The 20,750-nt window shown below is 45.2% G+C and overlaps 1 protein-coding gene and 1 long non-coding RNA gene across 2 annotated transcripts in view; both read right to left on the bottom strand.

Moving 5' to 3' along the window:
• Nucleotides 1-249: 249 nt before the first annotated feature.
• The window catches only part of LOC149313721 (uncharacterized), a 44,348-nt gene continuing 23,847 nt past the window's right edge, over nt 250-20,750 (bottom strand). Inside the window, exon 3 of the long non-coding RNA XR_016281088.1 lies at nt 250-289. This is a non-coding gene — a long non-coding RNA (uncharacterized LOC149313721). The remainder of the gene's footprint in view (nt 290-20,750) is intronic.
• LOC149313722 (homeobox protein Hox-D4-like) lies at nt 18,597-20,009 on the bottom strand. The gene is made up of 2 exons (XM_089523262.1): nt 19,550-20,009; nt 18,597-18,907 (listed from the first exon to the last, which is right to left on the bottom strand). The coding sequence occupies exons 1-2, from the start codon at nt 20,007-20,009 to the stop codon at nt 18,597-18,599; spliced, it is 771 nt and encodes a 256-aa protein (XP_089379388.1).

Here is a 20,750-nt window from a genome sequence, read left to right on the forward strand (position 1 = left end):
CTTTGTAGCAATAACCTTTCCTCCGTCTATACCCCAAATTATTATTTTTTTAAAGCCAAGGAATGTTTGAAAATGGACGAGTCGCCTGGATTTTCCCTCCCCCTTTCTTCATTTAAAATGCACCCCAACTCCACTGTGGAGAAGAAGTGGAGACGCATGTAGACCCGACAATTATTTTTAAAGGGGGGGGGCGGAGAGAACTCACCACAAAGGCGCTTTTTCTTGAATTTTGTCTGCAACACTTTCCGGGGGTTCTTCAGCTTCCGTGGGAGAAAACGGCGAGGTGTACCTGAAACAAAGGGGGAACACTCAGTAGAAGCCCTCTGCCTTTTTTATCTCCCCGACACTTGTACCCTGGACTTCAGAAATAATGGCTGCGGCCTTCAGAAACAGCATCTGTATCGGGCATAGATATTCTCTCACACGTTTATAACACTCAATAGGGCGCCCTCCTAGGTAAATGAACCAGAGATTGCGGCATTATTTGACTAAAAACAAAAATCGAAGAGTTTATTTCTTTCCCTGCTGAAAATAAGAGGCTTGAGTGTTGCGAACTATTACAGCAAAAACATGAGGGCCAGAGGCAGGCTTTTGAACAGGACAAATGTACTAGTCTGTCAATCCGCCTCGCACTCTTGTGATTTCAGGCCTTCCTAAAATCCCACTTCGGGGAACCTACACATTGCAAAAGCCTCGATGGCTTGGATATCATTCTCTCCCTCACCTCTTCTCTAGCAACATTTTTAAAGCAGACTAAAGATTTTGCAGAGTATGGGTAGCTTTTCTCTGACACTTTTGTTGTGTCGGGTGGAAAATAGAGGGGAAACCCAAAATGAGGGGTAGGGAGTGAGAAGCAGTAACTTTGCAATCCACCATGCCCACAAAAAGCGTAATTTGGCTGACTCTAAAGCTACAGGATACATAGGGCAGATCCTGAAGGCCAAGAGGAGAATTGAGACTGGAGGCACAACCAATGTGTGTTAAGAGGGGCAAGGAAGACCCTCACATCCTACTCGCCATAACCGGAGGCTCATCCATAATGCATTGGCTGTGGTGAAGGGCCTGGGCAGGTCACTCCAAGGAAAGTCCTGCCATGGCCCACTGCACCCCTTCCATCATCTTAGCAGACCTCCTTTGGGTTTCACAGGCCGGCTGTTGCTCTGGTAAAGGGCACTCAAGCTGTTCCTGGCTGTCTCTGCTTGCATGGTTGTGCATGAGAAACCCAAATGCATCTAAGGAAGTAGACTGAAGACTAGGAAAGCTCATGCTGCCAACTTCTTTCTTTCAGTTAGTTTCAAAGGTACTACAACATCTCTCCACATGAGAGAGACAGAAAGAGCAGGATTCAGTGAGAAGGAGACAGAGAGAGAGCAGACATAGAGAGAGGCACAGGCATATCTAAATAATTTGAGAGATGACATATTTGGTACAACTCCCCAGAAGAAGAAGAAAAACATCTCCTTCTATAATATATGAATCTGCAAGCTAAGAACTTTTGAAGGTATGGGCAGAGCTAGTGTGTGCCTGGTGTTTGGGCTTGTGGGGGATGGGGAATCTCCCCCACAATGAAGCCGAGGCCATTATAAAGGAGCATATCTAAGAAACCTAAGCCTTTGCGATGACCTTTGCCTCGCGCAGCCATAACTCACCACTTAATGAACAACCAGCGGAAGGCCCCTCCAAGAGTTGGCAACGAAAACGAGATCTCCGCTTCCTTCTCTGCTCTCCCTATCCCCAGCCCAGCTGCCAGGCAAGCTCGCCTTCCTTCCTTGCCCTCCTTGCCTTCCTTCCCTCTTCCGAGCCAGCTTTCCCTTTGGGCGGGTGGGCAAAATGATGTTGGGACCAAGGAGAGATGGCTAACCCTAACCCTAACCCAAAGGCCTTATATGCCTAAGACATGCACCTGGGCCCACGTCAACTTTAACTGGGTTTATTTCAAAGATGTAGCCGTGCTAGTCTGTAGAATCAGTAGGTAGAGAGATCTTGTAGCACCTTTGAGACTAACTGAAAGAAAGAAGCTGGCAGCATGAGCTTTCCAAGACTTAACTCTACTTCCTCAGATGCATTTGGGTTTATTTTTTTTTTCCTCTGTTTCCCCACCTTTAAAAAAAACCAAACCCAGCGCCCATTAGAAACAAGCCATTATTTATACAGTATTAAGAAGAAAAGTTGGGGGAAGGGGAGACGGCAGCCTGCTTCCCCCCCCCCCCCCCACCTTATTTTCTTTTTATGGGCAGCCTCCCAGAAGCGCCTGAGCGGCAGGATCATTATTTGCGAAAGCCAGTCATTGTTACCGGGCTCTTGATTAACGGGGTAAGTTTTCATTTTGTGTCTAATTAATTATCGACTTCTGGATCCGTCTGCAGCACCAATAAGGCAAGGGAAGGAAACGCTGATTAGAAACAGGGTGGCTGTCTTTGCAAAAGGAGTGGGAGAGGGAAAAGAAGAAGAAAAAGCCAAGACAAAACGAAATAATAAAAGTGAACGAAATTCAATATTTACAAGATGGAGGGGGGAGGCTAGGATCCGAGTTTGGGATGTGGAAGTCGTCCAGATTTGGGCTTTTCTTCCTCATTGGGTGTCCCTCTTTCCCTGGGCCTGATCCCAAATCCCTGGGGCCCCTGGCCCAACCTGGGCAATTGCCCCATAGACTCAGGTAGGGGTCCTCGGGGCCGATCTTGGAGATTCCCGAGGTAAAGAGAGAAAGGCAGACAGAGAGAGAGAGAGAGAGATGATGGAAAAATTCGGTGAAGTTCCAAGCCAGAGCGATTCCTGTCGCGTAACGAAATGAAATGCCGCTTGCCGTAATTGGATTCAGCTGACTAACTTGTCAGCCCCGCAGCTTGGAGGCATCGGAGCTGAAGGGGGGGAAAGGGTGGCTGAGGATGGAGGGGGGCCGAGGAGAAGAACGGGAGGCCGCCTTGCTAAGAAGTTTCCTCCGAAGAAGGCTAATAGACAAAACTCCACTTCTTTTCATTCCAAAACGCGAGTTCTTTTCATTCCTGCCCTGAAATAGTAGAATAACGGGGTGATGTGGTATTTTGGGGTGATCAGAAACAAGGAAACTGATGTGCGACTTTTCTGTCTATATCCATAGGTGTGTGTGTGCGTGCGCGCACACCTATGTATCATTATATAAAATATGACCATAGATTTATCTCCTCCAACTCCCTAGAGCCCTCCATGTGCACCCAAACCTAGACGAAATTTGTTGTCTGTTGTTGTGGTGGTGTGCCTTCAAGCCTTTTTTGATTTATGGAGACCCTAAGATCAGCCTATTCTGGGGTTTGCTTGGCAAGAATTCCTTAGAAAGGATTTGCCATGGCCATCTTCTGAGGCTGAGAGAGTGTGACTTGTCCAAGGTCACCCCAGTGGGTGTCTTTAGCCCAGCCAGGATTCGAACCCTGGCCTCCCAGTGGCTTAAACTACTACACCACGCTGACCCTCGGAGTTTACCAGGAAGTAATCTCCATTTAATTTCTTGGGTTTTTTACTTTGGAGTAAATAGGCATAGCAGGACAGACTACATGACCACGACCGTACTAAGCGCTCTTAGAGAGAGACTTACCTTTTCCTAAAACTCAGTCTTTTTTACTTCTAAGTAACTATGACCAGGGTTCAACAATACTTCCTATAGAGCAGTAGGATCCACTGAAAACCTCTGCCTACGCTTGGTCCCGAGTAAAGTGGATTGGAAATAGGAATGGATTTTAACTCCCTTCATTCTACATAGGTTTCATTTAACTGCCTACCCAAGCAAAAGCTACTACTAGGAAACTGCTGCACCTGACACCTAAAGAGTCACCAGCCACAGTCTATCAGGGAATTAAGCAAGCCGTCCTAAATGCTTGGATTAGGGAGTAACCAACTAAATCTCACTCAGATCCTTACACCGTGAATTCAGTGGGACTTGTTTCCGAGTAAATAGAGTGTCCACTCATCGAAAAAACAAAACAAAAGGCTTTCGGTATGCTTGACTTTGCTAGACCACAACCCCTCTTTATGGAAAGGCAACCAGATATATAGGTCCTAGCCAAGTCTGCCGCTTTTTGATACATCCATACAAAAATACAGTAGGACAAACCAAGGTATTTTGTCAGCATTTGTTGTTGTTATTATTGTCGTGGGAGGGAGCGGATAATTCAGAGAAGGCGGCAGAGGCAGAGCAGAATAAACACCACAAAATAAAAGAGAAGGGGGGAAACGGCTGTTTCCAGAGAGAGTCGCCCAGAAACAATAGGCAGTGACACCATTTTCACTGGGTGTGTTTCCGATAGCACTGCAAGTGGGTATGCAACTCAGCCGGATCATCCAGGGCAAAGAGAGCAGAGCCCTCCAAACTCGGAGGAGTTTTGCCATAAAATTCAGTGGGAGGGGGGTCGATCCGAAAGAGTGGCTTTCTATTTTCCGTATTTGAACACAAAAGTATGTCTTTCTTCTTTTCAGGGGCGACCTGCTCAATCCATCCCACCCCAGCCACCCCTGTGTTACCCAAGCCTTGGAAGGAAAATAATAATGTGGAAAACCCCCATTACAAGAAAGGCAACAACAAGCAACACAACACCAATATCTTACCCTTTGAGGAAGTCTACAAAGACACTGTCTGCACCTATATTTTCTGCTCTTCAGGTTCCCCGCGCATTCATTTCCTCTCCCATTATAATCCTGGGGTTGAAAGGTTTAGGCTGGAGGTGAGATTCAAGATCCCATCTTTGTTTCAGCCCCCGCAGATGCTTACCTGTATCCCTATTTATGCTTAAAAAACCGTCCTGCTCCGTCAAAAACGGTGGGTTTGCAGCTTGGAGGGCATCTCCTTCCTCCTTTGTTCTGCACACAATACGCTCCTAAACCTGATCTTGCGGCTTTGCCCAGGCATTTCCACAGACCAGTATTCCCGACAGAATAAAGACCAAGGCTTGGAGCTCCAATAACAGCCGGCGAATGGGTTTCTGGGTTTGCTGGGTTCAGTAACAGTAATAGTGATGTAAAAAAATCCTTTAGATTAGCCCCCCCCCTTGGAGGAGGGGAGCTCCAGCTAGCTACTTAATTGTAAAGAACAAGCGACGAGGCCATGTAGGCATCATCATAATTGTATTTCATATATAATATACATATATATAGAATCATAGAGTTGGAAGAGACCACAAGGACCATCCAGTCCTACTCCCTGCCATCAAGAAACACAGAATATATATGTATCTATATGGAAGAGCACCAGAGAAAGCCTTCTGTAATAAGGAAAACAAGCTCTGCCTTAAAATACAAGCATATTTGTTCACGTGATCCTGGGAGAGGAGATGGCTCTGATTAAGGCTGGAGCTTCCACTCCGGTTATCCTTCCTAAAATCCTCCCCCAGGATCCTCCATGTAGAAGCCTTTGGAGTAAGGAAGGCTAGCCCAGGGCCACAAGCACCCTCAGCCCTTCATATGGGGCGGGTGAGGGGCAGAACATGGCCACAGAGCCCAGTCCATCAAAGGTCTCCATTCATAGTCCAGTGCCAAGGGGGCATCGCAGCAGCTCGGGAGGGCTCTAGGGCCCCTTAGGTCTCCTCAGGGGTCCAGTTGACTCTATCATCTCGGTCCAGAGCTTCATAGGATGGGGTCGTTGATGGTGGAGGTGAGGAGGGTGCAGCGACTGGGGACCAATTAAACCTTCCCAATAAATGTAGCCCAAGAATCACTATAGGTTAATAATAATAATCCGAGTTGAACAAATTGGGGTGGGTCAGTGTTCCTCATATTAATAGTTATGGCTGAGAAGACCCCCCCCCCCGTTCAACACAAATTATGACTTTAAAGCTTCACCACGAAGGAAGGGAGAAAAGGGAATGAAGTCTCGATTTTGGACCCTTTGCGTAACGGGGTGGCTGCTGTCCATTTCAGCCTTGCAGCAAGGAAACAATTCTGCTCTTCAATAGATGTTGGGCAGAGAGGTGAGTGTGCAAGGGAAAACAAATTGGGTCTAAAGAAATATAAAAAGAAAAAGAAAGAAAAAGAAAGCGAATTGGGTCAAGTTGAGTTCGGACAATACGGGATTACAAGGCAAATGGAAGACTTGAGTTTCCTATCACCGGGTCAGTTTGCCTGTCTGTATGCAAACCATCCTCTCTTTGGGCATATAATGGCGCTGAGTCGGTGGCCCGAACAAATATATCCCAAGCGGGTCAAATTCGGCTCAGAGCTAATTATTATTATTATTATTATTATTATTATTATTATTGCTTCGGCTCTTTTGTCTGATGCCTCCAAAGGAACCGGATCTGGAGAAGTGCCCTGGCCTAATCAAGACTCTCCTGAAATTTCATTACCACCCAAAGGAAGGGGACTGACAGTAATATATTGCCTTACAATGTTCACCCTTAAAGGTGGGGTTGCATTTATCTAAATTACTCTGCTTTCACCTGATTTTGTAAATCAGTCTCTTTTTTGGGGGGGCTTAAAGAAGAAAAGAATCTGGGAAAAGAAAGACTGGAATCCAGTAATGGAAATTCAGCACGCAGAAAGGGAGGGGGGGTCCTTTTTAAATTACACATTTTAAATTATTTATTAATTTATTTATTTGTAACTTAAACCCCCGAGATCCAACTCTTTTTATTTTATTTATTTCAAGGATTTTATTTCAAGATCTTCTGTATGTAGCCTCTGTCTTATGGATGCCTAGGGGGGACTGAACCCCTCTGAGTGCTAAGTTTACTCCAAAATCAAAGTGTTCAGTGGGATCGTGTCCCACTGAACCCCTTCCACCCATTACAAGGGGATGGATAGCGCTGGGAATCCTCTTATCCATAGCAATTTCTTGAACATGTCAGCCAAAGCCTTTCCTGCATGAAAGGGAAGGTGGGATCTGTATAAAATTTAACATTGGGGCGCATAGTGGGGATACAAAGCCATACATAGCGTTTCTTCTTTCTTTGGAGAAGAGCCTACAACCGATGAAAGGAGAAAGAAGACCGCCTTCTAGAAAGAAAGTCAAGATCTCGCAGGAGGAGAAGTAATAAACAAGGGCCTCGCACATTTAAACTACCTATAAATGTGTGCATTTAAAACAAGCAAGAAAGCAAGCAAAGGGACTCAAGCCCAAATTCAGGAGGGAAAAATATTGAGAATGAATGAGTGAATGAAGTGTGAAGGAGGGCTGGGCAGAGAGAGCGGGAGTGAGAAGCCCAGTTTGGCCGAAATCCTGGGCTTCCGTCAAGGATCTAAGGCTCTCTTCCTCTCAGCATATGTTCAGAGAGCAATAAAACGGAAAGATTTACAATCCTAGCCGGGCCGCCTTCCCTCTCTTTCTCCCCCTTCCACACCCCACGCCTCCATCACACACAAACACACACACACACACACACACACGGATCGACCTCACACCCTTCCAGGAATTACTTACGATGATTTATAACAACAAACCCAGCAATTGTCAAACTGATAAAATATTCGGGGCGATACACTAGGAATCAGCGTTATCATTAAAGGGACGTTTCCGCTTAGGTTCCGAATTTCTTTCTTCTCTCTCGCTCTCTCTCTCTTTCTCTCCCCCCCCCTCTCCTTTCTCTTGTTTTGGGTCAGGGTCCCCCAGAAATATATATATATATATATATATATATATATATATATATATATATCAACAACACTCTTCTTAGAGGCGGGTTCTGGTCAACGTACACAAATCGTAGAAACCCAGCTCTATTTCTTAGTCCTTATCCCGAACCACAAGCATTTGTCATCTCTGAATGAATGTGTTATTGTTTGAATGTATAATTCACAGAGCAGGAAACTCCGTCTCTATCCTGACACACAACGGAAGTAATAAAAAAGAACGACCTGCGCATATTTATTTATATATTTATTTACCTTTTTTTTTTTAAAAAAAAAAAAAGAAAGGTTTCCGACTAAGCCTTCATAAAGACTACCCTGCTTGAATACCAGACACACACGTCCCCAAAGAAGAGAGTTAAAACCCTCCTAGGTGTGCGATACCCACGCATGTCCGTGTACACTTGCGTATTGGCTTTCCTGCCCATCTATCTGTGCATACACACGTATAAACATTATTAAATGATCATTACAATTCCAAATTCCAGAGTTTCAAGGAAAAGAGACAGAAAAGAAAAGAAAGGAGGAGAAATAACATTACAAGGGGGGAAAGTCCCTCTGCATCTTCTACAGAATGGAGACACCGACTCCACTGGGACCGTCCCTTTCTCAGGTATTTCTCTCCCCCCCCCCCCCCCCCGAAATTATTTCAGAGCATCAAAACCTCTCCACAAATATATTCCAAAATCATACATCGGCAATCGCCACGCCTTTGTGTAAGGACACCAAGGCACTATTATCTCCTTAGTAGGGTCGAGAGGGACGGGCGAAGACACGGACCCTAAGAATTCATTATCTGCGGGTTAAAGCCTGTCTTGGGTAAAATCTCAGGTCCGTTTTATAGCCTTCTATTCTGAGAAGGAGGAGGAGGAGGAGGAGGAGGAGGAGGAGGAGGAGGAGGAGGAGGAAGAAGAAGAAGAAGAAGAAGAAGAAGAAGAAGAAGAAGAAGAAGAAGAAGAAGAAGAAGAAATTACGACCCTGGTTTGAAAAGCAGAGTTCAGGGCCTTTTCTCACCATTTAAGAATGGGCAGCAGATGCCGTGACAGCTAGCATTGTTCCCAGTAAGATATAAACAACCAGTAAATCTTCTCCCGTTCCCCCACACAAGCAGTTTTGGGAGGGACCAGCCTTCTTCCCGGGCTCAGTCTGCCACCGCGGAACCCAGAAGGACCCCTTCTTGGAGAGGGACCTCCATCCTCTCCCATCATAAAGAGTAAACATTGGGGTTCTCCTCCCCCTGCCCCCCTTCCTTCGTCTACACACACACACACACACACACACACACACGCCTAGAACAGCTTCTGGCTCTGGCAGGGTTGCAAATCAGGAGGAGAAGGACCCCTAATTTGTCAACCATTTGACAGCTAAGTTCATTAAGGATAGCGAAATATAAAAGGAAAGAAAGAAAATGTGTACCTACCAAGCTCCGCTTTCTTGCTTTCCTTCTTTCTTTCTTTCTTTCTTTCTTTCTTTCCTTCCTTCCTTTTATTATTGGTAATTTTTGCCTCTTCCCCCCTCTTTTTTTCGGTTGTAGCCAAAGCTCTAGGTGTGCATAGAAAGAGCCTGCTCCCCTTTGTATATTATATTCTTGGGATCTCTTCAGTTTTCAAGTCTGATAGAGTCCTTTGCTTGGCAGATTAATGACGACTCCGTGTTTCTTAAGGGACGCGCTGAATTAATTATTTCGCCCATCACGTGGTCAGGACTTGGAGAAAAATCTATTCTTATCATCTTCCTTGCACTTTGAGAGGCTGTCTGCTGTGACTCTTCCCTAGCAAGATGGTTTAGGTCTACATGGTTACATTTAACCCTCTCCTGCTTCTCCTGCTCCTGCTCCTCCTGCTCCTCCACTACTACTACCACCTCCTCCTCCTCCTCCTCTTCCTCCTCCTCCTCCACCTCACATACAGGCACACAGACATCCCCCCCCCAAAAAAAAAGAAGAGAAAGAAAATAAAAGAAATGGGGGGAAGGTTTGACAGCTATTGGAGGCGCTCCGTTAAGAAGCCCCTTCTCTGTGAAGGTCCATCCCAACACAGGGAGATTTTTGTTCTGGCTTCCTCTGCCTTTTGCCTCCTCACAATCACCAACACCGAGATAAAACCGGTAGGGATGGTGACAAGAGGAACCGTTTCATCAAAAGACCTGGGAAAAGCCTCACCATCATCGCTTAGGTCCCAAACCTTTATCAACCCTGGCGCTTTGGTGGTTGGTAGTCTAACAAACATACAGCCCCACACACTGCCCTCTATGAAAGGAGGGGATGGTTCCTCGTTTACATGGATGGGATTCCTTCTTTTCCCTCCCCCAGACACCTATTTGCTTTGGGACTCCACCAGCCTTGGCGGTTCTTCAAGGGAAGACAAGCCAACATGTGGAGAGGAGAGGCAAGGCGAAGAGTGTCAACATATCCAGGATAAAAATAGTGCCATCGACCTCGTGGAAAGAGAAATGTTTTATTGCTGCCAAGGGTGCTTATGTCGGAAGGAAGGAGGCGTCTTCCTGCTTAAAAGCCTACAAGAACTTTCCCAGTTCTCATGGCTTCTGCAAATGGGTGCCTATCAAGATAAGGACAGCTAGGCCTGCCAGCCTCCACTGTTCTCCTCTTAAGAGGCTGGTGCAGCAAGGGTGGGTACGAAGCAGGTCTGAGATCTTCAGGGTTGTAGCTGAGGGGGTTTAGGGCAAAATGAGGACAATTCCTTCACAACCAAGAATTCCCCCCCCCCCCCCATGCAATTTTTTCTTCAGTCACCAAATCTCTAGCGTGGTAGTAACTTAAAACTTCACTTGAGTATACAAAGAAAGGGGGCTGGCAAAATTGCCAAGGAAATGTGAACACAGCAAACATGAGAATTCTAGGTGTGAACGATTTTCAGTCTCTTTCTCTTTCTCTGTAATGCTAGAAATCTTGGGACTGAGGGAAAATTTCCCTGGGGGAAAGATTTCTTATTGGGGTCAATATGGCTCCATTTTTTGCCCCACTCATAGCTATACCACTGGGGATCTTGCCCTATTAGATCTCTTCAGTGCTTTGCAGTCATTTACCAAGGATTTCTAAGTCATTAGCTACAACAGAATAAACCCCTGCCCTTCTTACATCTAAGCCTAAAATTGGGCTGGTGAAATTGCTCTCTCTCTCTCTCTCTCTCTCTCTCTCTGAGTGTGTGTGTGTGTGTGTGTGTGTGTGTGTTGAGGCTCAAAGGCTGTGCCCTCTGCTCTGGTCAGCAGTCCTCAAAACAAGTTACTGGGCTCAAAATTATTTAATTCTAAGTGTATTTATTTTGCACCTATCTTCTCTTGGTGGAATCTGGTGTTCTTGTAAAAAAACAAAAACAGGAGGTCTGGCCTAGAGGATTTAGAACATCGAATATGCCACTCCATAATTTATTGATGATGGTATATACACTAACAGCTGGATCCAAAAGCAATTCACCTGAAAGAAAGTGTAACCTGGCCTCTATTTCTTTCAGTGATCATCATCTCTATCACCAGCTAAATCCAAACTTAGGTCCAAAACACACTGCAGAAATAATCCAGTTTGAGATTGCTTTGACTGCCCTGCCTCAGTGCTAGGGAATCCTAGGAACTGTAGTCAATTGTGGCACCAGATCTCTCTGACAGAGAAGGCTAAATGTCTCACAAAACTACAGCTCCCAGAATTCCCTAGCACTGAGCCAGGGCAGTTAAAGCACTCTCAAACAGGATTATTTCTGCAGTGTGTTTTGGACTTTAGACATACTAAGAGAAGTCCCATGGAAATTGGTACCTTGTTTCTCTCTCCATCTGGATCCAATTTAACAACAGCTTAATAGACAAGGCCATTGATTACAATGACTTTCTCTTGGATTGTGTATCCAGGGGTGGCCCTGTTGGCCATACAGACCGGATTATTATTATTATTATTATTATTATTATTATTATTATTATTATTATATTTTTACAGTGCTGTAAAGGAAGTACCTTTTTTGTGCTGCTAATGGAATTTAAATTTTATTCCTAGAGCCCACATAGCCAAAGGGGAGGAATGGCCTCTGCCTATATGAATATCCATACCATCTTAACTGAGAACAATGACAACAACATCTTGACATCTAGGCCTGTGACTCTAACATCATCATAGTTTTCTTCTTCCTGTGTGAACTGCCTGATGAAGAAGCCAGTGAAGCTTTGAAGGTTTGCACCATATATTTTGCACATTTTGTTTGAGCTAATAAAGGTATCTCTGTTTTGTGACTCTTGGATTGTGGCTCTTGTGTTTCTGCCCAGCCCTGGGTCACAATATGTGTGGCATCCATGTTGGAATTGCTCCACTCATCACTTCAGAAAAACTGCTTCCTAGACAAAGGATGCAGCCCAGCTCCATGAAAACTAGTGTGACCTCTGGCATAGATTTCAGAGAGTTTTCAAAGGCTTGTGGCCCAAAACAGAGCTTCTCAAAATCTAGTCTCCAAATATTTTGGACTTCCCTGAGCATTGGCCAAGCTGCCTGGACCTTCTTGACGTCCAAAATATCTGTAGGGCCAATTTTATAGGACAACTGGCCTGACTCCTGTCCTCAGAAACATGAGAGTAAATTCCATCAAAACCAGTAGGCTTTACTTCAGGGTAGATATTCCAAGGACAGACACCTTTGGATGATATCTAGATTCTGAGCATGTTTTCTCCAAGCAAGTAAGTTTCACTGAGTTCAGTGAGACCCAGAGAGTAAGCATGTTTATGACAATGACTTTTACAGGGCTTCTCTAAAACTGGAGCACTTTCCTTAAGAGTAGAGAGCGACAATATTTTCAGTCTAGCCCGCCTAGGACCAAACTTCCCTGAGAAATGAGAGTGTGGCAGGGGCTCTAGGGTTATGTTTGTGCCTGCTTGCACATAAGTGTCAGTGCAACCTTTAACATAACATATGAGAACTGGTGTAGGGTGTAGAACAGGCATGAACAGTGTAGAATCAGATGTTAACTTGAATCTTATTGGTTAGTTCATACTAAAGCAGCCCCACTGAATCAACTAGGGGCCTGAACAGACAGGCCAAAATAAAACTGCTTTGTGTCACTTTGGAGGTATGCTGTTTAAATGACACTCACATCTTAAGAGACCAGAAGCTGAGCCAAAGCTGTGCTCCAATCCTTAGGATATTTAAACAGTGTAACTCCAAAGTGACCAGAAGCAGCTTTATTTTGGACTGTCTGTACTGGCCCTAAGTAAATCCCATTGCTTCAATGGGTCTCCTGTAGATGGAACTAAGGAACAGGAGCCATTCCCAGAGTATTCACCATCAGCCTCCCATGTAGTGGCTTGCTTATAAGAGATGCAGCAAATCTGCTCTGGGTTTTATTGGATGCTTCAAAGGAGATATTCATGGTGCTGAACCTACTTTGGAGAGGCACACTTTAGACATGTTTAGTAATAACTGCTATATTAATGTAGTGAAGTACTGCCATCCTATGTGTTAAAAGCTAGCTGATATGAGAGAGAGAGAGAGAGAGCTGAGACATTTGATTAATAATTGCTTGACATCTTGCCCTTCAGCAGGTTGGCCTGGATCCAAAAGTTACTTCAGTTGCACCCAAGCAAACTGAACCCAGTTGCGTGATTGTTGCTACTGCTGGTGCTGCTGTTTTAGTTTTAACCTGGATGGAGCACAGTGCACACACTAAAGCAGCTTTCCATGAAAGATCTTGTGGGGAACTGCTGGCCAAAACAAAGTGAGAAAACCCTCCCAGGTTACATACACACTTTTAGGATTATGGAATTAGTTACAAGTTTCTTTGGATCCTGATCATAAACTGGAAAATAAATCCCACTAAAAGAAATGGAGCACTGCCAAATAATACCTTCAAGGAGACATTTTAAGACAGCAACACATAAAATAACATTAAGGGTTTACTGAAAGTAATATCAGATAAAGAAAGTAATTTTAAAGTAGTTATTTTAAGGTAGTTAAACTATTTAATCCAACCAGTGGCCCCATTTTTAAATATCTTTTTAATGTAATCCATTTTAGATGGTGTGTTCATGGGCATTATAGACATTTTTTAAAATAGAGATAAGTGCTGATTTACCCCATTTGTCTTTAAAATATAGATTTCTTGGCCTAACTCATGTTTATTCAGGAGTAAATTCCACTGGAATTAGTGGGAGTTAAAATACCACTCTGTGCCTTGTTTTCTCAGAAATAAGTCCCACTAAATGCAATCCATCGTAGTCCCCATAGGAAGGACTATGTCCTCAATTCTACTTCTGGGTGCAATCTTTGATATGTTTACTTGGTAGAAAGTTAACCTAGGATGGGAGGAATTTACCTCTGGCCAAAGATGAACAGGCCTGAAATATGAAGATCCAATTCTATACAAACCTTTTTGGAAGGAAGTTCATAGAGTTTTGTGCATTCAAAGTAAACCTCTTTAGGAGTAGGGTTTAAAAATGCAAATTCATTGGATGGTTACTTGGCAGTGAGCAGTCTGGAAATCAGCAGGAGGTCATTAGGATCCTGCATTTTTCTACATACTCATTTAGGATCAGGCTAGAGAAAGCATCCCCTTCCAGAGTAATACTTCATGTCTATCATTTTGTACTGTGGACTTATATTTAGAGAGGACAAACCAGCCTCTCTGTTTTAGTATTAAGGGGGACGTTGACTCCTACACATGCTTTTTGGTAGGTACCCACAGCACTCTGTTGCAATCAAAATAAATTCTCCACTTCTATCTCTCCCATTGTGTCAAGAGCATGTGTGTGTAGGCAGAACTTAGACCCAGTTCATTTGTATAAATAGTTCTTTAATCAGAAGGAGCAAAAAAGAAAAACAAAACATTGGCAAACTCTAGAAAACATCTCAGGGCAACAACAGACAAGGTCAGTTAAACAAGGCAGCTTGATCACAAAGGTAATGAGAGTATACAAGGTTGGATCTGTAACAAGGAGGGTATTCCAGCTCCCCCCCCCCCCCCCATAGCAAGACAATTTCAGCCAAATTCAAAACAAACATCATTATTACCACCACCATCCTTGTGGTCATCTCCCTCCCCTTACCAGAGAAGGAAGGTTATAAAGAAAGAAGTGAAGCGGGTATACTAGTTCATTTTTGGCCAAATGTTTACTTCTCAGATACCACCAAAAAAAGAAACCTTTTGATACTTCCATCATTCTCTTCCCAAGGTTGACTCAACATCAATGCAACCAAGTTTTAAGACACCCCCTCCCCCCAAAAAACCTGCTCAAAGAAGACCCCTCCCCTTCAACACGACTTTCAGAGTTTGAACCAAACATTTGTCCAGGGGTACATTAACATTACAAAAGGACTTTGGGCCAGTTCTGTTTTCTTCACACATTCTGGGTTCACTTCCTTGACTGGAGAGCAGATGAATTACAACCCTTAGCAGGCCCTTTCAAAAGCATGTTTACTCGGAAGCAAGTGACACTAGGTTCAAGAGGAGGTTATGTCTTCTGAAGTATGTTTGTAGCCTCACAGCCTCTCTCTGACACAGACCAATCTTAAACAGGCATCTTTTCACATTTGTTATTGTTGTTGTGTGCCTTCAAATCATGTCTGACTTATGGAGACCCTAAAGTGAACCTATTCTGGGGTTCCCTTGGCAAGATTGGTTCAGCCTTCCTCTAAGGCTGAGAGAGTGTGACTTGCCCAAGGTCACCTAGTGGGTTTCTATGCCAGAGAGAAGATTTGAACACTGTTAATAGTCCAACTACACCATGCTGGGACTTTTTCACAAGAGTGCGTTTCCCATTGAAATGCTTTGAAATCTTCAATGTGAGAAATCTGAGAATGCCCTTCAAGATGCAATCTCTATGGATAGTTCCTAGCATTTCCTATGGATTTTGCTTCTGGACAAATGCAGGTTAGGATTATTAGAGGATTATTAGAGGGCAGCTCCGTTGAAGCCTCTGGGCCATAACTTCCTATGAAGAGCGCTTGGTTAAGATGGCCAAAGCATCACACACAGAGAGAGGTCCATGGGAGATGTTCTTCTTCTCTTTCCCTCTCCTTTGCCTGATCCTCCCCAACCCCTTTCCAGGATATTAAGGATTATAATTCTATCCAGGCTTGCTAGGGAATTAACTCAGGACTTAACTCCTGAACCTAGACGAAGAGGGACAGGCACTTAACTGACTGATCTCTCCCAAAAAAAGGTCTCTGTGGGACTTGCCTCTGAGAGGGAAGCCCAGGGCTCCTGGCCAAGGGCTGTTGGCTTTCTGTCCAAAACCATTTGCGCGGCCAAGTGGGACTCAAATGACTGGGGCCTAGGCCTTAAGTAAACAATGGCTGCCTTCATAAAATCATAGAACCAGAGCTTCTGTTGAGACTGGGCTCTGGAAAGGGACGAAAAGGAAATGTAGCCCTTGGGAAACTCCAGGGTTAGAGCTTGTTGCTTTCTTTAAAAAAAGAAGAAAGAGGCCCGGGTTTTCCTTCTGCTTTTCTTTACTGATGGGTTAAAAAAGAAAAAAAAGGGAGGCAGGGGGACTTCTCCGGGTCCAAAAGGTTAAGGGTTTAGAGGTCATTCCTCCCGGGCTGAAATAGGGGCTAACAGAATAGAAAACGTGTCCCCTGGATGAACCTGTTTCTACCATTTAGTCGAACTTCAGTTAAAGAGAGAGAGAGAAAGAGAAAGAAGCAGCCACCACTAAGCCTTTCAGCCTCTCGACGTGAAGGCGTCAGAAAAAGAAGAGCTCCTCACTCTGTATGAACCCGAGCGCTTTTTGTCATAGAGACAATGACGGCGGATAATGCAGGAATATCCATCTTTTAATATCAGGATGGGCAGATAGTCAGAGAAAGCCTGGCCTCAGTCTGAGAAGAAGGGCTCTCGGTTCCCAAAAAGAGAGAGAGAAAGAGAGAGAACAAAGAAGCGGCCCTGGGACCAGGCACAAAAGGCCTCGTGGTTTTCGAGGGTCCCGATCCGACAGAGCCCTGGAAGCGAGGTCCCCTTGTTGCCCACAAGCCTGGCTTCCACAGAAGGCAAAAAGGAACTGAAGACCAATGCCATGATGCCGTCCACCAAATGAAATTATATACCAGTGCAAAGGGGAGCCATGTGAGCCAGAAGACCAGTTCCAAAATTAAAGCCAACCCCGTTATTCCAAAATTAAAGCCAGTCTAGTTGAGAGTTTTTGGTTGGCCTAATAAAGGCGTAGCCACAAGATAAACTAAGAGATGGGTTTTAGATAGGATGTGGAAGAAAAACAACTCTTCCTTCCTCGCTCCACCTTCATCGCCCCCTTTCTCTCTTTTTAATCATGGAAAACATTCCGAACCTGGTCTGCTCAAAGGGGAAACCAATGGAACTGTTTAATGAAAACACCAAAAGGCCGTCCTAGATCCCATTGTCGGAAGGCAGAGATCTCTAATGTGAGAAATCTGAGAATGCCCCTCAAGATGCAAAACCTAGGCATACTATAAGTCCCACTGAAGATTAGGAAATGTAAGAGGGAGCAATGGGTTTAACAGATGAGCCCAGTCTCCCAGAGTCGCCATTCCAATTACCATAGATGAGATTTAAGCATAATAGTGTGTTGCTTCTTCGGAGAGGGCACATTTCCTTACTCCAACGTGTAAATGGAAGTGGCTGCCATTTCGGTCTCTTTCCTGCCATGGCCGCATTAGTTACATTCTTTCCAGCAAAACCAGGTTGCTCTTTAAAATAATCAAATAACGCCTTAACACATTGGTTCAGAAAACAGGGATGAACGCCCAAGTATCACGACCTGTTTTTCCTTCACTGAGGATTTCCCTTTCTTTTTTCTAAAATGATTGTAAAATATACCCACATTTTCCCATTTTGGTTTTTAATCAAAAGAAATAACAGACCTCTCCATTCGAAAACAAAAGCAATCCATTTCGTTTTTTGTTTCGTTCAGAAAACACATCACATCATCTAATCGGAGTACAAAATCCTTTCCTCTCCTGTCGCAATATCCCTTGGACTAGTCAACACTTTTGTTGTTTTCTCTCTTTCTTTGTTTACAGACTTGGTTTTTCGAGTTTGCCCACCTCCTTCCCCCTGACTCCAAACACAACAACGCATGAACGAAAGGGAAAGCTTTGAGTCCATTTAATTTCAAAAGGATATCCTGCTTTGCTCCACATCTCTAAATCCTAGAACACACTTTTGCTATGTACAGAAGATTACGAAAAAGGGGGGAGAGAAGAACACATTTTAAAAAACTTTGTACAAACAAAATCTGAGTCAGCTTCGTTGGACCAGGGCCAGGGAAAGAACATGCTTGCTTTCGTCCTCTTTTGGGTTTCTTTTTTCTTTCTCTTTTTGGTTTCACAGTTCTAACTTTTCCCTTTCTGCCTAAGCAACAAATAAATAAATACACTAATACATTTTTTAAAAAAACATTAAAATAACCCGTTTCATTTCCTTTTTAAAAATATTTCTGAAAAGAGTCAGAGGAATGGAGGAGCCTTTCCTAGAAAATGCAGAGTACTTCGTTGCCACATTTACAGCCAAAGAGTTCGTTTTTGGACTGACCCAAAAGGACAAACCCTGAAGGGCATCTTGAATTGGGGGGCAGGGGACCAGATAAAACAGCTAACCCATAAACAAGAAACCCCCACCTACCCCTAACCTTCTCCTTGTAGATTGAAGGCGCAACACCCCCCCCCCCCAGGTATGTCCTTCACAATGGTGCGTTGTTGTGTGTAGTTTCATTTAAAAATATTATCTTTATATAGCTATATAGATATATTTATATCACTTTCTCACCACCTGGATGCAGTGTTTGTTTGTTTCACTGACTGATTTGTTCTGCTTTTGAGCATGATTCCTATGAAGTCCATAATAGCGTTGGGTTTTCCTCCAGTACCTTAATTCGGGGAGTTGTTAGCTGTTGCTACTGTGAGGGCAGATTGCTGCAGAGCCAAGGAAGATCTTTGGCGGGGAGGTCTTTCCGTCTTCTCCCTGCCGCCTGTGTCCCTTCATTTCTGTCCCGGGGGCCCTTGAGATCCGAACCAAAGCACCCAAACGGACCCACGGCTACAAAGTTGCCTACAAAGTGGTCAAGTCCGTCTGGTGGTCCTTGGGAACCGTCTGTAAGTGTTGGCCGGGGGCCGGGGCCGAGGCGGAGGACCGGCCCTTGGTGTTGGGGAGCTTGTGGTCCTTCTTCCACTTCATGCGCCTGTTCTGGAACCAGATCTTGATCTGCCTCTCTGAGAGACACAAAGTGTGGGCGATCTCGATCCGGCGGCGCCTGGTCAAGTACCGGTTGAAGTGGAACTCCTTCTCCAGCTCCAGGACTTGCTGCCTGGTGTAGGCGGTTCTGGAGCGCTTGGGCTCTCCTCCGGTGTAGTTGGGGTTCACTGAGAGGAAGAAAAAGAAGAAGAAAATCATCATCATCATTACCAGCATCTGCAGCACTTGTATTCCCTGCCTCAACCCAGAAACTTAGCTTCACTTTCTCAAAATGAGTCCCAGTTACTTCTATGTTTGTATTAAAATATATTATATTAAATATAGTAAATGCATCTATTGAACCTACGAAAGCTCATGCTGCCAACTTCTTTCTTTCAGCTAGCCTCAAAGGGGCTACAAGATCTTCACTTACTTCTCGGTGGCTGGCGGAAACACCATTACATTTGTTGCTAGTAACAGATGGGCATCGTTTACTCCTTTCTCCCCCCACCCTCCACCCTTCTCCCTTCCCGAGTACTCACTCACTCTCTCTCTCTCACTCTCAGATATCTAAGAGTGAGCATTTTAAATAATCCTCAGCATCTTCCTGAAAGGGGACCTCCTTCTGCTCCAAGCCACAGGGCCCCGAGGCCTATTTCTTCCGCCATGAAGGTTTCTGGCGAGTTTAAGGGGGGCTACCATGATTTTACTTAAGGTTAAGGGGGGCTACTTCTGTTTTAACCCCACATCGTTCCTGGTGGCGGCTGGAAGGGACCTTGGAGGGGTGGGTTGGGAAAGGGAAGAGCTGGATAGCAGGAGGGGATGCTCACCCGAGTTCACGTGGACCTTCTTCATCCAGGGATAGACCACCGCTGGCTGCTTGGTGGCTGCTGTGGCTGTTGTCGCAACTGCTCCTGCTGCCGCCGCCGGTGACCCGTTGGGGCTCTTGAGGCTTGGCTGCTGGGCGCAGGTCCTGGCAGCTGGCAAGGGAGGCGGTGGGCAGTGCTCAGCTTGCCCGGGGAAGTGACCTGCCGGCGGCCCCGAGTGCGAGTCCTGCCCGTGACCCCTCGGCTGCCCGGCCGAGCCCGGGGCATTGCTGCAGCCGTAGGGCTGCTCGCTGTAGTTGGACCGCGAGTAGATGCCCTGGTGATGCTGGAAGGCCGAGCCTGGCGAGGCGCCGTAGTAGTCCGAGCCCTGCTCCGCTAGGTAGCCGCTCTGCAGATACTCCTCGCAAGGGGGGAATTTGGGGTCCACATACTTGGAGTTCACCATGTACGAACTCATGGCCATTAATTTCGGGAGGTGGAAAAATACTAATTTTTTTTCCGCCCTCGTGTTGTCTTCTTTTTTTTTCCCACCCCTTCCACAGAGCCCTCCTACTTGCTGTCAACTGAATAAAGTTGGCCGCCCATGTGACCGGCTCAGCCAATGGGGAGGGGAGGCAGGGAGGGTGAGCACCGGATTTGTGTGTGTTCCTCATAATTTCCACAAATTTCTCCAAATAAGAAATCGGGGAAAGAGGGGCACTCGCAGGAGACCATGCCTGCCTACCTCCAGTGCCCATCCCCACCGGAGAGGTAGGGATGGCATAAAACACGACGATGCGGTCCACCCATTGAGGGCCAGCTCATTGCGACAACACCCACAACCCACCCATCTGCCCTTGCAACCCCCAGACCACCCCCACCCCAGGTAAACCCAAGCCTATTGTCTCCATCGACTTTCCTAACCCCTTATGCCCTTTAGTTTCAACGCCGGCAATCGTTATGAGAACATGGACTGGTGATATTTGGCTAAGGAAAGCCCAAGAGAGGAAGACAGAGGAGTGTAGCAAGCATTAACTATTAGGGCAAGGCGAGGAGAAAGAGGAGGCGACATCAAACAAGAGGGAAAGACGAGCTACAATGGATCTGCCTTTGCCTTTGTTCAGCAGGGGTCAGCCAAAAGTTACCAGGATCTAGCCGGGCAGAATAATAAATAAATAAATAAATAATCAGGCAATGAGTAACTAGGGTCGAATTTACTCCGCAA

The sequence above is a fragment of the Sceloporus occidentalis genome, unplaced genomic scaffold, assembly GCF_023333645.1.
Source record: "Sceloporus occidentalis isolate IW3139 unplaced genomic scaffold, rSceOcc1.0.p SCAF_4, whole genome shotgun sequence".
In the NCBI taxonomy this organism is placed as follows: domain Eukaryota; kingdom Metazoa; phylum Chordata; class Lepidosauria; order Squamata; family Phrynosomatidae; genus Sceloporus; species Sceloporus occidentalis.